Raw genomic sequence first — 17,262 nt, forward strand, 5'->3', positions numbered from 1 at the left:
AAAAAAAAAAAAAAAAGGAAAATTGCCAAAGCTGTGATACTGCCTCCATTCCTCAAAACAAATACTAAAGTTCCGACAGATGAGTCACTAGCTTGAAACCTCGTTTCACAAATGAAAATATTTCCGGGCGCCTGGGTGGCTCAGTTGGTTAAGCGACTGCCTTCGGCTCAGGTCATGATCCTGGAGTCCCGGGATCGAGTCCCCGCATCAGGCTCCCTGCTCAGCAGGGAGTCTGCTTCTCCCTCTGAACCTCCCCCATCTCATGCTCTCTCCTCTGTCTCATTCTCTCTCTCAAATAAATAAATAAAATCTTTAACAAATGAAAATATTTCCTAATCAGAGGTTTCAAGAGATTAAAATATGTAGTTTTCATATTTTCCCACCATCTAATAAGCCTGCCTCTCTACTGGATATTCTGGAAGAAAACTTAAGCCTCTGTCTGTAGTAAATCTGTTGCTTATGTCAATGTCTGTTGCAATAAGTGAATGTTGGTTTTTAAAATACAGTCATTAGGAGTGGATTCATGCTTATTTTTTAGCAGCAGTTCTAGGAGACACTATTATTTTTGAAAGACGAAGGAATTGAGAAACGTACCGTTCTCTTCTCAACACCGCTCACGATGAGCCCAAATCCAAGGCATTGCTGTGCCCTACTGGCAATATGGCCTCATTGCAGGTAAGCGACTCAGAGGGGACATGGGTTTGCTGCCAGCCTTGCGAATGCGGTTCCACAGTAAACTCTCTACAACACTCCCCCTAACCTAGCATATACCCACACGAAGTCTTTGCAGGTAGCAGAAAAGCAGATCCACAGCTAACTTCTCCCAACGCAATAGGGTCTGTGCTTCCCACGGGAACATGACAACACCATTGTGGGGTAGTATGCTACTCTCCCAGAGAAAATGTCTTTCCTTCTTAGGGAATTTATCCTCAAACTGCATGGAATGAGGGATTTGTGCCCCACAACTTGCAGTCCCCTGGGAGCAGGCAAGGAGCTCTCCATCCCAGTGTCCATTCACTATTACAATAGCATGTCCTCAAGCTGCTCAGCTACACAGCCAGCTGATGGGAGTGGTCGTCCCAGGAGGAAGCATGGGGAGAAGTAGGGACAAGCAGTTTTGGATTGTCCACCAAGTGCCTGAGTCTCTGCTAGCCTTGTTAGAGCTGACTGGAGTGCTCCTGTTCAATTGTCCAAGCTGATCTATGATGAAGTGTGCTGATTCTCCTCCAGGTATGTCCTCCGTACCCTGCAATGTGGCTGGAGATCTGAATGGGGCTGGCCTGGAACAGAGGTCGACCGTCTAGACAGATATTGCCCACATGAAGAAGAAAAGCCAGGGCATGATTTTCAATACCTTTATTAAGAAATATCAAAAGTTCATTACAGTTCCATACACAGTTTTACAAAGTTCAAGTGAAGGGGAATTTGGGATGCCATCATATGCATGTTTGAACACTACGGCAGCTTGCCAAAAAGGTAACCCTAAACTTCTGTCACCTTGTTTAACAGTGGACCCCAACCATGCCTTTTCCCATTTCTACTAGGCCACAACATAGTCCCTTAAGTTACCTGGAAGAGTTTTAATGTGTTACATATACTTCTTAAATACTTGCCCTTTTATTTTGTCATTATTGTTCCCTGAAGAAGCTGAGCTGTTTATATGAAGCACAACATCTGAGTCCCACTCATTGCTGTGTGTCTTACATTTTCACCAAGCCTCCCTTGAGAGCTGGATAACACTGCAAGTTACATGTTACCATATTATACTGCGGAGAGAACCCACACACGTTGTTATTTTTTTATTTAGCATTTAACAACAACAAAAAAATGGGGGAATCCCTCAATGTGGAAACAAAACACCACAGTCATCCAGTGGAATGGCTAAAAATGGGATATGTCTGCCAGTTCCACTGAGCTCCTCACAAGCAGTCAACGGCATGACCAGGAACAACTGGATGCAGGAACACCAACACAGAACACAGCAAGGGATCTTCTCGGGGGTGATACATCGCAATTTTTTATGTCAGGGACATGGCATCAGAAGGGAATTACACTTTCAAAATAATCGGGGCCAGTAGGTCAACGGCACCCGGTGGGAAACATCAACGGTGTTGTGTGCCTTGGTGAAGGCTTGCGCTGGGTTATCTGAAAGTTGATTTTTGAAGAGATTGTCCAGCAACATCAGAAAGAGCCATCTTCAGAGGAAGGACTCCTTGTTCACCCACATGAGGCTGCGTGTCTCATTGGGTTTGCATTCATACTCAATGACGGAGAACGGGCTTCCCCATTGACAGTGATCTCGCTTGTGGTAATTGTAGAACTTGACTTGCCATACCGTCTCGAAGGTCCCAATGTCAGTGAACTGAGGGGAGAGAAACACGCACCATAAAAACCTCATTCTGCCACGAACAACAGATAAGAGCTCATGTTAGGGAAAGAGATCCTGCATATTCAAGGGTTAACAGTCAAGACTCTTTTGGTTTGCAAAGTTTAGGCCTTTAACTTTAATGAACTATTTTCCTTTATTATGTGAGCTAATTTCCTGAAAAGCTGTCTGTAAGCCATTTTTTTCTCTATAAAATCTTATTCCTATTGTACAAGTGGCATTTGCTGTCATACGGTCTTTAATAAACATAACTCCCCAAGTTTATCTGTTTTCCAAATTTAATTATTGGAAACAACTCTTTGAACCTCAGACTTTCAGAGCTTGCCATGAAGGGGGTTTAGGAAGAGAAGAGAGGGAATGGTGTTTGATGATTATCTTTTGGTGTCTATTTCAAAAGATAGTTGTACAAAATAACATATACACAGTATCACTAAATGTAAGATACAATTGCCTTTTTGTCATTAATTTCACTTCCAGGGAAAAATATTTTCTTAGAAGCATTTGATTGTTAAAGACCCTACTTTAACTTTTAAAAATACGTTGAGCATTTATGAGTCAGGAATCCATGTCCATGTCTCAGGCTTTGATTGTACATTGTCCAGAACCATATTTGAGTAACTATTATGTGCTTTGCACACATAAAAATTTGTATGAGGTAGGATTCTTGCTCTCAAGAAGTTTGCATTCTACTTCCAGAAGGTAGGCCCTGCGGATCACTGCATAGAATTCTCCTGAGCCCTAAGCACACAATTCCCATGTAGCTGAGAAGAGGACATAGAATACCCTAGGGGCCACTTGGGCAGGTGTTCAAGTGGCCTGCAGGGTAGCCTAACCTTGCTACTGCCTCCTGGAGCTATTTAGGGGATCTGGCATTAAACAGCATGATGCCTGTCGTTATTTTCTCCTCTGACCCTCTCCTGTCATGGGAGGGGATGGGGACTGCCTTGGCAGCATTCTTAGACTTGTCAGGAGCCAGAAGACGTGGAGTGGGGCAGGGCAGTAAGCAATAGGAGCCTTATGCTTGACACTGCTACAGGAGGAGGGTGATCAGGTGCTTCCCAGATGGCTTTCCAAGATGCTCTCCAAATTATATTCTGCACCATTGCCTCATCCTGCTAATTTGATCCCAAAACAGGGTTTGGTTTTCTTTTGGGAAACATGCCTGACTCGAAACAGTGGGTGATATACCTAGAGTCCCCAACTCTTTACCCAGGTAGGAAAAGAAAGTATCTTTTTCTAGAGAATCATGGCTTAACAGTCTAGAGACCTGTCCAAGTACACAGTAGCTTTATTCACTATAGCTTCAGACTTGAATCAGCCCAATGTTTCATCACTCACTTGGTGATAGACAAGTGTTAGTATGCCTGTCATTATGGCATTTTACTCAACAATAAAAAGAAACATACTGATTCAGGCAGCAATGAGGATGGATCTCAAAGATGTGCTGAGCAAAATAATCCAGACTCCAAAGAACACATATACTGTATGATTCCATTTATATAAAACTCACATATGTATGTATGTATGTATGTATGTATGTATGTATGTATGCTGACAGGAAGCAGGAAGCATCTGTGGTTACTTAGAGCCTGGGGTGGGAGGAAGGGATTAATGATTGATGAAAATGTGTAAGAGGGAACTTTTTTGGGGGAAATGTTTTACTTCTTGACAGGTGGTGATTACATGAAAAAGAAAAAAAATGGCAAACATCTGAAAAATCTTTAAATGTAATATTATTAGTAATTAAAGAAATACAAACTTTGACAGAGGTATTATTCACCTATCAACTTGGCAAAAATGTCTAAATACCAGAAGCAATTTAAGCATCCGACTTTAGGAGAATATAATGAAAATGGTGGTGTATCTATATGATGGATTTGTGTAACCATTACACAGGAATTTAGGGTTTTTAATGATGAGAGAAAATGCTGAGAACAATGTCAACAAGAAAAAGATGGATGAAAACAGTTTATATACAGTGTGAGCATAAGTATATAAAATAAGACATATAGAAAAAAGAGAATGAAAAAATATTAACAATAAAGCTAAGTAAAGGAATTGAGTGTTTTTCTATCTTTTCTACTTGGATTTTCTGCAAAAAATATGTTACTATTATAATCATAAAGAATGTTTTAAATGGTGAAATGGAATTATCGTCCCTAAAAAGTTAACATACATATCCCTCTAACCTTAGGGATTTTATAAATTCTATCAAGGATACATAGAGGCTAATAAAAAGATTACAGCTTTGTTGACAGTAGGGTAGTGGAGGGAAGAATAAATTGAAATCTCATTTTATAAATCATCAAGATTTTTAAAGAGGGATGATGATGATGATCATTATCATGATTTGACCAGCATAGGGCATTGCGCATTTCAAGGGCAATTCAATTATATTAAGTTATAAAAATATTTTACAAACACTAGTTAATCTTTTGAGGAAAGCAGCCTGAGACTATGCTAGGTAAGTGGGAAAAACAAGGCCTTTCTTGAAATAGAAATAAATAAAAGTTGGTTGTAAAAACAAAAACAAAGATGATTAGGACCACAGGCAAGAAAAACCTTAAGACATGACACTGTGTCTGAATAACCTTAAAATTAAGAAAGTCTCAATGTCCCAGTGATGTGGGAAACAAAGGTAGAAGAAAAATTAAGTTTCCTTATTACTTACAGCCCATTGACAAGTGCTTGAAAAAGGCAGAGTGACATTCCTCTAGGAAACCAGCTGCCTCGATGTTAATACTTTGCTAAGGGCAAAAGGCAATCTTAGGCAGGAATCCCCAGGATCATGTAAGTCTACTTTAACATAAAAATTCTTTAGGAAACTTCCTTTATTTCTACCCCCGAAGATACAGGTTGGCAATTATCTTTTAAGCCACCCACCGATATACATCTGAAGAGTCTCATGACTGAGTTTTTACTAAACAGTAATAAATGACCTTTCTCTAACAATAGCTAGCCCCCTAGGATCCTGGAAACCTTGTTTCCAAAATACCTGGGAGGCTTTCGCTATCCCTTACTCCCTCCCAACTTGGAAGTATATAATGGGCCACTCCTCATGACCCCAGTGCAGCTCTTTCTACCCACGGGTCCTGTCCCAGTGCTTTAATAAAACCACCTTTCTGCACCAAAGACGTCTCAAGAATTCTTTCTTGGCTGATGGCTTCGAACCCTAACATCTTTCCTACATCAACAGTTCTCAGTGATACAGGAGACCAGCGTAGAAATATGCTGACAGCAACAGTCAGAGCTAAAAGATATGGAATGTTCAGGTGCTTCTATTTTGTTTTGTTTTGTTTTGTTTTGTTTCTCTTTTACTAGTGTTGGGCCCAAGGTCATTTTGTAGTTAATTGCTGCTAACTATGCATATATTTTCCCATGACTTAGTTATGCTAACTTCCCATTAGCTTTCTTCCTGCTCTTTCCGCTGGAGTTCTATTTCCAGGATGCCTCACAACCTCGCTCAGAATTTCTTCCCTTCTGATGTAGGAGCAGATGGGGTCTTGAAAGCTGACATTCTTCTTGAAGAACAGAAGCGACTACACAGGCTCTCTGCTCCCTCCCAACCCATCTGTGCCTTCCAATGAAAACTTAGCCAGGCAGGCTCCCTGGGTGATGCAATTTACACACAGGTAAGATTCTGTGCATTTGCATAGCGTTCTTTATTTTATACAATACCTTACATACGCCATTCTACTTTGGTCTTTTGACTGGTTTTAGCTTCTCCATTTCACAGATGAAAGAACTAATAAGACTCAGAGAGGTTAAGTGACTGCCCTAGGTCTAGGCTATGAAGCAGGTCAAGAACTTAGGTTTCCTAATTCCTATCTAGGAACTATTATCACTATACCCAACTCCTTCTAGAAGCAAATGAGTTAAGAGTTAACGAACAGTTTTTCTTTTTTTTCCGCATGAGAACATATATGGATTGTCATGTGTAAAATGCTTTAGGACAGTACTATGCACTGAATGTGTGTATCTCCCCAAATTCATATGTTGAAGCCTAAATCCCCAATGTGACGGTATTTGGGGGTGGGGCCTTTCAGAAGAAATTAGGTCACGAGGGTGGAGCCCTCATGAATGGGATTAGTGCCCTTGTAAAAATGGATAGGAGAGGGATGATCTCTATGCTCTTTTTCATGTGAGGATACAGCCAAGAAAGTAGCTGTTTGAAACAGCAAAAGGGCTCTCATCAGACACCGAATCTGCTAGTACCTTGGTCTTGGACTTCCAGCCTCCAAAACTGTGAAGAATAAATGTCTGTTGTTTAAGCTACCCAGTCTGTGGTCTTCTAAAAGTGACCCTCCACTATAGACCTGGACATATTATTTGCCATACTGTCCATTCAAGTTGCAAACTTTGGGACATTTTTATTTTACAACTGATGTGGAAGAGAATCATCAGATTCCAAGGAGAGGAGATTCAGCTGTCATCTTCAGTAACAAGGAATCTGAGAAGTTTGTTTTAAATAATTTCTATGGTCAGGGCGCCTGGTGGCTCAGTCAGTTAAACATCTGCCTTCAGCTCAGGTCATGATCTCAGGGTCCCAGGACAGAGCCCTGAGTCAGGCTCCCTGCTCAGCAGGGAGTCTGCCTCTCCCTCTGCGCTGCTCATGCTCTCTCTCAAATAAATAAATAAAATCTTTAAAAAAAAGTTTCCATGGTCTTACAACCTGTTGGCCTAGAATCACTACAGTACTTCTCACCACTCACCATGCCACTAGAGACATAGGAAATTCACCAAGAATAAGGTCACTCAGAAATCCATTGACTTGAGAGCTCAGCATGACCTTATTATATCGATAGAAACATGATGTTACTTCATTGGTAAACAAATTCAGTATAATAAGTATCTGTGACTTTTAGTGTGGCATGACCTATGAATTCCTACTGGATTCCAAGCCTCTCTTACTCCTGTACTGCTTGAAGTTTTATTAGCAAATACATGTTTTCCATTTCTCTTAGTTGAACAGAGAGGACTAAAAGTTCTGAGAATTATAAAGTATGTTTAACGGTGTAAGAATCTGTCCAACTTTTCCTAAGTGATTGCACCATTTTACATTCCTACCAGCAACGAGAGTTTTAGCTGCTCCTCATCCTCTCTAATAGTTGGCATTGCCAGGCCAGTCTACTGGTAAAGAAGAAAGATAATAAAGAGCAGAAATCAATGAAATAGAAAAGAACAAATAATAAAGAAAAACCATAAGGAAAGACTCTAGAGAAAAAAATAATGTAAAGAAATAATAATAATAAAAAAAGTAATGAAACCAAAATCTGGCTTTTTGAAAAGGTCTTAAAAACTGATAAACCCCAGGGGCACCTGTTTGGCTCAGTCAGTAGAGCATGCAACTCTTAATGTCAGGGTCATGAGTTTAAGCCCCACACTGGGTGTGGAGCCTATTTAAAAATATTAAAAAATAAAAAAATTGATAAACCCCTAGAAAAACTGAGCAAGAAAAAGAAGACAAATTACCAATATCAGGAATGAAAGAGATGCTATCGGAACTTTATACCAATATAGTTAATGAAATGGACAAATTCCTTAAAAGATACAAACTATCAGTAGACCTCCATCTACTAAGGAAATTGTATCTGTAGGTAAAAATCCTTCCAGAAAGAAAATTTCAGGCCCAAATGGCTTCACTGATAAATTCAGACATTTAAGGAAAAATACCAATTCTACATGTATTCTTTCATACAATGGAGGAAGGAACATTTCTCAATTCATTTTATGAAGCCCATGTTAACACCTTAACTTGGCAAAGATATTACAAGTAAAGGAAAATTGCAGACAAAAATTCCTCATGGGCTTATGCATAAAATTTGCTTTTAATTTTTATTTGCTTGAATTAGTAAATCAAATCCAGCAATAGGCTTTTACAACAGTACCAAAAAAGTTTTATTCTTGGAACTCAAGGATGGTTCAATATTTTAAAATCCTTATAATTCACCATATTAACAAAAATAAAGGAGAAAAAGCCATTATTATCATATCCATGGATGCAGAAAAAGTATTTGGTAATTCAACATCCATTCATGATAAAAACTCTCAGCAAATTAGGAATAGAAAGTTCTTCAATCTGATTAAGGGGCATCAATAAAAAAACCTATAGTTAACATCACCCTTAATGGTAAGACTGAGTTCTTTCCCTATAAGATGGGAAATAAGGCAAGAATATCAGCTCTTACTATTCCTACTCAGCATTGTGTTGAAGGTCCTAGCTACCTTATGGCAAGAGGGGAAAAAAAAAAGGGAAAGTAAAACTGTTTATTTTTACAGATGGACAACTGTTTGCAGAAAACACTAAGCAATAGAATAAAAAGCTACTAAAATTCATAAGTGAATTTAGCAAGTTTGTAAGATACTATATCAATTTATAAAATTTGCTATATTTCATAAAGAAATACACTAGCACTGAACAACTGGTATTATTTTTTAATATTTCACCAATTTTGTAGGTAAAAATTGGTATTGCACTATTTGTATTTTTTTCACCAATTGTGAAATTAAGCCATTTAAAAATATATTTATTGGGGGGGTTGGGGGGATGGGTTAGCCTGGTGATGGGTATTAAAGAGGGCACGTTCTGCATGGGGCACAGCGTGTTATGCACAAACAATGAATCATGGAACACATCAAAAACTAATGCTGTGGGGCGCCTGGGTGGCTCAGTCGTTAAGCGTCTGCCTTCGGCTCAGGTCATGATCCCAGGGTCCTGGGATCGAGCCCCGCATCAGGCTCCGTGCTCTTCAGGAAACCTGCTTCTCCCTCTTCTATTCCCCCTGCTTGTGTTCCCTCTCTCACTGTGTCTCTCTCTCTCTGTCAAATAAATAAATAAAATCTTAAAAAAAACAAAAAAACCAAAAAACTAATGCTGTAATATATGGTGATTAACATAACAATAAAAATTTTAAAAAATATACATTTATTATTTGTATTTCTTCTTCTGTGAATTGCCTATTTATTTATTTTTGCTTATTTTCCCATTTCCCACATCCTATTGTTATTTTTTTTCTCATTGGCTTCTAAGAATTATTTATATATTAAGTTACAGATCTTTCCAAATGACTCCACAGAGCAGACACAAAGGAACAACTTTTCTATTTGGGAGGACATGCATACGGCTGCCTACCTCTGCACGCACAGCCTCCTAACAAGCTTGCATACCCTGTTACCTTATTCCTCCTAACTCCCATCAGTCTCTCACTGAAGAGGGCCAACAAAAGGGGAACCACGGTATGATGTGTGCAGACAGAATCTCCACCTGGACTCTCCCCTAGGAGGGACTGAATGGGGCATCAGTCACACTAAGGTACAAGTCAACACTGCTGTTTGAAATGGGGGTTGAGAGATTTTAGAGCCGGGTAATTCACTCCCGCTACCAGGGCCCCTGGAAATATCTGAATAAAGAGATCACTGCCATCAACCTAAGTCAGATATCATTGGACTACTTCCTGACTTCAGCTTCCGTGGGCAGTAAAGGGCTGTGGAAAGTCACTGTGGGCTGCAAGCCAAGTCTGCACCGGCAGTGGCTGAAAATCAAGGCCACATAGCCTGGGAGACTGTGCATGTTACACGTAAGTTTTTCACCAATTGTTACTTGCCTTTTAATTTAAATTCTCTTAATGAAAATATAATTTAACTTCATGATTTTTGACAGGAATTTTATAGTGCATGTAATCAAAGCTTTCAATTTTTAGCTTTGGATATCTTCTATTTCTTTTGGGTTTAATTCTTTTCATATCAATTTTTTAAAAAGTTGACTTTTTACAGTTAACCCCTTGAACCATCTGAAATATATTTTAGAGTATCGTATCAGGAAAGAATAATAGTGACGTTTCCCCCAACTAGCCAATAACCCCAGCATTATTTATCCAATGATTAAAAAATAAAAAAAAAAATACTTTGAAGTAACTTTACACTCCTAAGAAGTTGCTCTTGTATATCCTTAATTCAGCTTCCCTTACTGGATTCCCCTATTTGATTCATTGGATTACTTGCACATTTCAAGACTTCCTTGTTGTCTCTGAAGGTGTGGTTGTGTCTGTAATTTATTTAAGCTTGAAACATTGATGACATTGATGACAAAAGTCATAAAATAGGTTAAAGGCTATGTGAGGCTTTCACTACTAGAATGAAATTTGAATTTAACATTAGAACTGCTGACTTAATCAGGATCAGGAAAACTTCTCTAACTTCTATTGTTTTCCTTAGAATCAGCCTATTACAGATAAGATACAAATACATGGCCAATGCTCATACCAAAAGCCATGTGATCATTGTTGGAAAAAATCAACTATCAATCACTTGCTTCTTCTAGATGTGGACATTCCATTAAGAACCTAGGCTTTACTATTGAGACTCATAAAATGCTAATACCATCTTAAATCCTTTGTAAGATGATGTACAGTATAAACATATAAATCAAGTTTGAATGAGGGGAAAGTTAAATAACAAAATCTAAAATTGCAGAACAAATCGAAATAGACTGTCAACTCTGGAAAAATAACTTTCTCAAATTTAAATATAAGAAATCATAAAGGAAAATGAGAGGTTTAAATGTAATTATGTTTCTACACAATGGAAAATGTAAGCAAAGCAATACTGAGAGAAATAGGACAGATATGACAGATCTTTAAAAAATCTTTACTAGGACTCTGATTTTTTAAGATTTTATTTACTTGAGAGAGAGAAAAAGAGAGTGCATCGGTGTATTCACACAAGCGGGAGGAGGGGCAAAGGAAGAGGGAGAGAGAGAATCTCAAGCGACTCCCCTGCTGAGTGCAGAGCCAGACGTGGGGCTCAATCCCACTACCGGAGAGATCATGAGGCTTAACCAACTGAGCCACCCAGGCGCTCCTAGGACTCTGATTTTTAAAAAAAATCTTCCATAGAAATATTAACAAAACACGAAAGAACTAATTTACACACACAAAAATAAAACGAAATGTTGAAATGTTCATTCTTGTAAATGATAGTAAAAAGTAAACTAGGAAAATTTAATTTTAGTTTTTATTTTTCTTAAAGATTTATTTATTTGACAGAGAGACACAGCGAGAGAGGGAACACAAGCAGGGGGAGTGGGAGAGGGAGAAGCAGACTTCCTGCTGAGCAGGGAGCCTGATGCGGGGCTCGATCCCGGGACCCTGGGATCATGACCTGAGCTGAAGGCAGACGCTTAACGACTGAGCCACCCAGGCGCCCCGGAAAATTTATTTTTTAAAATAATTCCCAATGCTGTCATAATTATAGCAAAGCCACCAGACTTCTATACTGCTGCTAACATTGTAAAATGTCGGGCGCCTGGGTGGGAAGCCTGCTTCTCCCTCTCCTACTCCCCCTGCTTGTGTTCCCTCTCTCCTCGTCTCTGTCAAATAAATAAAATCTTTTAAAAAAAACAAAACATTGTAAAATGTCACATACAACACTTTAAAAAAATACCCGAAATGGCTGTACGTGGGAATAGCCATAAAATTCATTCCTTTTGGGGGCGCCTGGGAGGCTCAGTCAGTTAAGTGCCTGTCTTCGGCTCAGGTCATGATCGCAGGGTCCTGGGATAGAACCCCGCGTCGGGCTCCCTGCTGAGCGGGGAGTCCGCTTCTCCCTCTTCCTCTGTCTCTGCCTGCCCCCCATGTTCTCTCTCACTCTCAAATAAATAAATAAAATCTTTAAAAAAAATTCATTCCTTTTGACCAAATAATTTTACTCCTATTGAAGTAGCAGCACAGAATAATTCATTATAGCACTTTTTACTATGAGAACAATTGACATATCTAATATCTGAGGAGTAGTCTAATCACTACAATACAGCATGGTAGAGTCTTATATTGCCATTAAAACTATAACAATGAATATGTAGAATGTTGGACAATTCATAATAAAATGGTTGCAACTATAAAATGTATACAGGTGGAATGTAATCTGAAAATGAACTGAGTCAAAATGTAGGGATTACTGTTGCTTTAAAAATTTGCTCAAATTTCTGAAACTTATGTTATTTAACATTTTTTTTTTTTAAATCCTGCAAATCCCTTGAGATGCTGGGATGTATCCCCAGCCCTCCTCTCTGTATCTGTGCCCAATAAAAAGGAATCCTACAGGGACTTGTTGGCCTTCAGTCCTATTTGGTGTGTTCCTAAATGATAGTATTTGAGAATCTGACTTTCTTCACCACATAACTAGCATCATCCCCTTAAGGGTAAATCTGTAATCCTTATACCACGTTAGAGCTGAAAGGGGCCTCAGAGATCAGGTAGTGGAATCCACCTATGCTCTTCCAGCTTTATCATCTTGAGCCAGTCTCTGCCTCACTCTCTGCTCCACCCACATTGGGCTTCTCTCCTTCATTACAACACATTACGCTCTCCCCCCAGCTCTTGATCTCTGTAACTCCTCTTTCCTCAAGTGTTCCCTCTTCTCTCAGTGCTCATTTATTGTTTATTTCTCACGAAAACCATCCCCAAAATCTTGGATTAGAATAAAACCTTTGATACATGCTCCAAGGGCACCACGATTTTAGTACACTTTGTGTAATAATAATTATTTACTTTATTATTGATAATCACATATAAAGTATGTTTTCCTTCTCTGGATTAGAAGCCCCATGAAGCCAGGAATATCTATTTTGTTCATTAATCCTCTTCCAGTGCTTGATAGGCAAGAAATCTCCATATATTTGTTGATGAATCAAGCAAATAAAAAATTAATAGAAATCTAAAAATCCTAAATAAAATATTAGCATATTGAATTTAGTGACATATTTTCAAAAATACGTAACATTTAAGTAGGGTTTATTTTAGGAAATAAAGGGTAGTGTATTATATAATTATTAATGTATCAAAAGAGATTATCTCCATAGATGGGAAAAGGAATTAGATAAAATTCAACACATCTCCCAATTAAAAAAATGTCTTGGGGCGCCTGGGTTGCTCAGTCATTAAGCATCTGCCTTTGGCTCAGATCATGATCTCAGGGTCCTGGAATCAAGCCCCGCATAGGGCTCCCTGCTCAGCGGGGAGTCTGCTTCTCCCTCTCCCTCTGCCCCTCCCCACTGTTAGTGCTCACTTGTGCTCTCTCAAATAAATAAATAAAATCTTTTTTAAAAATGTCTCTTAGTGAGCTAGAAAAAAGGATGCTTTAGCACGATAAATATTTAAAACAAACATTGTACCTAACAGAAAAACCCTGAAGGCAAGGATACCTCTTACCACCATTACTGAGCAACATTATTCTAGAAACATTAGCCAATGCAGTAAGGCTAGAAAGAAGATTCAGAAAATGATAGTTGTATGTAGATTATGACTGCCAATCTGAAAAACCTGAGATTAAATGAAAAGTTTTAGTAAGCAAGTTCAATAAGAGGACCAGTTACAAAATACATGAACACACAATAAAAGCAATACATTTAAAACAATGCATATTAGCATAAGAATAGACAGATCAATGGAATAGATTAGAAAGTATAGAAAGAGATTTAATTTTTTTGCCATATAAGAAATTACTTTGAAACTGACCATTGAAGAAGCATTTAATTATTTAATTAATTGTATTAGGATATTATGGACAAATAGATTCCAATATGAAACTATGAATTAAGATAATATTTCATAATTTCATAATATTTCCTTTTATTTCTTAAGGGGAGATACTGATTGTTTTCTCTTCCATGGTTTCTGTTTGCCCTGACACCCTCATGCAGGCCTTACCGGCATTGTGATCTGGATGGGTTGCCGTTCTCCACTCTTGGTTGGGGCCACACCTTCTGTGTCATATGTGCCCGTATAAACAATTCTGTCCCCATCAGGCTCTTTAGACTTCAGCTCCAGTGGGACAACCACACCACCAATGGAAATGTTCCTGCAATGGACTGGAGTTGACTATATATGGTAGGAATTAATTTAGGCACCCTGTCCTGGTCTGGACCATAACCCTAGGCAGGAATCCTACAGGGTTTGATTAAAGGAGACATCTGGTGGGGTAGAAAGTTCTGAAAGGTCAGGAGGCTTGAGTTCTCCACCTTACCAGTCACGTGACCCTAGAGCAACTACTTAATCTCTCTGGACTGACCTTAGTATTCTCATCCAGACTACTTGTACAAGACTGAGTCGAACTCTATCAGTCCTACTCTATAGTTTCTTATCTGTGGGACTATTAAAAACTTACCTATACCCAGCCTCATCCCAAACCCCAGAATTTAGAATTCAATGTGGTCAGGTATGGTTTGGGCACGGTAAATGTATTTTAAGTTTCTCTAGGTGATTCTAATATACAGGTAGGGTTGAGAACCAAGAACCACTGAACTAGCTCTTAAATGATTTTTTTCTGTCCCAACAATCAGAGATCCCCTGATTTGGGGTACACAAAGCCAACCACACAACCAGAAATTCTCACTGGCATCATTCCTTTGTGTTAAGTTAGCGATTCTCAAGGGTTAGTCCCTGGATCAGCTGTGTCAGTATTACCTGCTCACGTATTAGAAAACAAGTTTTTAAGCCCTACCCCAGACATAGTAAACTGGAAACTCGAGGGTGGGGCTCAGCCATCTGAGTTTTAACAAGCATTTTAGGTGGTTCTGACAGACACTCAAGTTTAGGAACTACTAGTTTAGGGCAATGAAACACCCTTGATAAAATTAAAATGTAAATAGAAAAAGTTCTGTCATTAACACAAATTCATTTTAGATTAGTTAAAAAAATAGAGAACCACCTTGAAGAAAATGGGATAGAGAACAGATAACTTGGGAGAATTGGCCAGGAAATAAGGGAAAGGAAAAGTCTGGATTATATGGAGATACACGGAACACTGGGAAATGTGAAGGTAACTGGTGTGTGGCGCTGTGGGGGGTTGGTGACAAGCAGGGGGACCAGGAGCACTAGAAACAACCCAGTGTGGTTCTAGGTCCTTGAATTAGGGCCTGACACCTAGAAGGCCAACACAAGTTTATTGAATTAATGACTATCGATGGAGACTGCAGCTATAAAAGTTATCTGGTGGACTCAAAGCCCTTCAACGCCCCGCTTCCACATTAGACTTCACACCATGCTTAGGTGGAAGCTGAGAGGTAAAGAACTTCATCCCTAGATACTTCCCTATAAGCTATGGCACCCTTCCATTCTGACTTTCTAGCCAGAAGTCTAGTGGGTGCACCAAACTGTGGTAGCAGGGAAGAGATAATCCCTGCCACAAATAAACCAAGAAACATCCTTCTGTTGCAAGGATATGGCGAATCCCAGGCACCATCCCCAGGGTGAACAAACAACTCAGGAGAAAATGAAAAACACATGGCAGGGAAAACGGTGAGACTAGGCCCAAGGCGAGGAGGCTGTGCTCTGACTTGTGGCTGCCCCTCCAACCCCACGGTCTCCAGCCACGTAAGGGTGGATGGATGGTGGAATAGGGAGCGTCCCTTAGGGAGCCCCAGTAACTACCTCACCCTCGCCTTTACACCTCACTCCTCAGCCTTTCTCCCTCCTTCGGCCTCGCGGTTGGCAGAACCCCGCGGGACGCCAGGGCTGGGGAGAGGAGGGCTGGGATTGCGGTAGGTGAACAATCCGGGGCGCCTGGGGGTGCGCCGAGGGCTGGGCAGAAGGAATGAAAAATTTACAAGAAAATAACCCCCCGTGACCCTCCCCCCAACCCTGGCTTCCTGACGTTGTTTTAAACATCCCTCCCCAAGACGGGTGGAAGGAAGCGTGAATAGGGAAAAGCAAGCGTAAAACAGAGGAGGGGACCAAAAGGAACAGGGACTGACCTCTTCCCCCCACCCCTGGGCCGCTGGGCACGACGCGAGGCCAGAGTGGCGGGGGAGAGGCTCGGGCTGCCCCGGGGGCCTCGGTCCTCCGCGCTGACCCCAAGGTGGGGTCGGGCAGCCCCGGTGCGCGCGCTTACTCACTCGACCTGCAGCGTGGTGGGCTTAATCTTCACCTCCACCTTGTAGGAGGAGCCGGTGAGCAGCTTGATGGTGCGGTTCTGGCCGAAGCGCTGGCCGTCCACCTTGAAGAAGACCGGGCCGTCGTTGGGCTGGATGCGCAGGGCGATGGAGAGGCGCACGAGACCCGGCAGGTCCCCCATGGCTGGGCGCGGAGCGAGCGCGGCGGCTCCGCCGGGCGGAGGACTGCGCGGGCTGCGACCGAGCGGCTGGAGCGCGGTGGGCGGAGAGGAAGCTCGGGGCGGGAGAGGGAGGTGGCGGAGGGGAGGCTGCAGCTAGGAGCCCGCGCCGTTGCGGCCGTTCGCCCTGGCTTTTGAGGACCAGCTCCGGAGGCCGTGGCCTTCCGCCCCACTCCGCAAGGAAGCGCGCCCGGGAGACAGCTCCGAGGCCCCGAGCTTCCCCATCCCCCGCCCCGGTGCTGCGCCCTCCGCGCCCTGATGGGTTCGCTCCGGCCCGCAGGCCTGGGGCAGATCCGCGCAGCTGGGGGCGAGAGAGTTAATCCTGCTTACGCACCACAATCCCCTTCAGCTGGAGAAGAGGACATTTAGGCTCCTCCTAGAGCCGCGCGGGGCGGGCGCAGGATAGGATTGGGAGGGAGGAGGTATTGGGGTACTGGGGTTAAGCAACACTACACCAAGGACCGAGACCTCGGAATCTGGATACCATTTTGGTCGACTAAGGGATGTGGACATCATTGCTGGAGAATCGGTCCCCAGGCAGGCAGGAGGAGGCTGAGAGGCAAAAGGGAGACGGGAAATGGGGCAGGAAACAGCTAGCCAGTGATTTAAATTTCAGGAAATAAGAGTCTTTCTAAAGCTTAGGGGAAATGGCCGAGGGAAGGCGCAATTCCATCTAATGTGACCTGAAAGCTACACTGGATTAGAAATGTGTGCCAGAAAAAGAAAAAGAAAATAACCAATATATATTCAAGGAACTGCACCTTCTTGTA

The 17,262-nt window shown here is 41.3% G+C and overlaps 1 protein-coding gene across 1 annotated transcript; it reads right to left on the reverse strand.

Annotated features, from left to right (window-relative positions):
- Positions 1-1,341: 1,341 nt before the first annotated feature.
- CNRIP1 (cannabinoid receptor interacting protein 1) lies at positions 1,342-16,600 on the reverse strand. Its single transcript, XM_006729987.3, has 3 exons — positions 16,278-16,600; positions 14,092-14,242; positions 1,342-2,362 (listed from the first exon to the last, which is right to left on the reverse strand). The coding sequence occupies exons 1-3, from the start codon at positions 16,454-16,456 to the stop codon at positions 2,198-2,200; spliced, it is 495 nt and encodes a 164-aa protein (XP_006730050.1). The 5' UTR covers positions 16,457-16,600; the 3' UTR covers positions 1,342-2,197.
- Positions 16,601-17,262: the final 662 nt, after the last annotated feature.

This window comes from Leptonychotes weddellii, chromosome 10, assembly GCF_054177405.1.
Source record: "Leptonychotes weddellii isolate Sample4059 chromosome 10, ASM5417740v2, whole genome shotgun sequence".
Lineage (NCBI taxonomy): Eukaryota > Metazoa > Chordata > Mammalia > Carnivora > Phocidae > Leptonychotes > Leptonychotes weddellii.

Coding starts and splice junctions, on each gene's coding strand:
- CNRIP1 (XM_006729987.3), bottom strand. CDS start 16,456: ATGGGGGACCTGCCGGGTCTCGTGCGCCTCTCCATCGCCCTGCGCATC. Junction 14,243..16,277: donor CCCACCACGCTGCAGGTCGA/GTGAGTAAGCGC, acceptor AGTCCATTGCAG/GAACATTTCCATTGGTGGTG. Junction 2,363..14,091: donor CCATCCAGATCACAATGCCG/GTAAGGCCTGCA, acceptor CTCTCCCCTCAG/TTCACTGACATTGGGACCTT.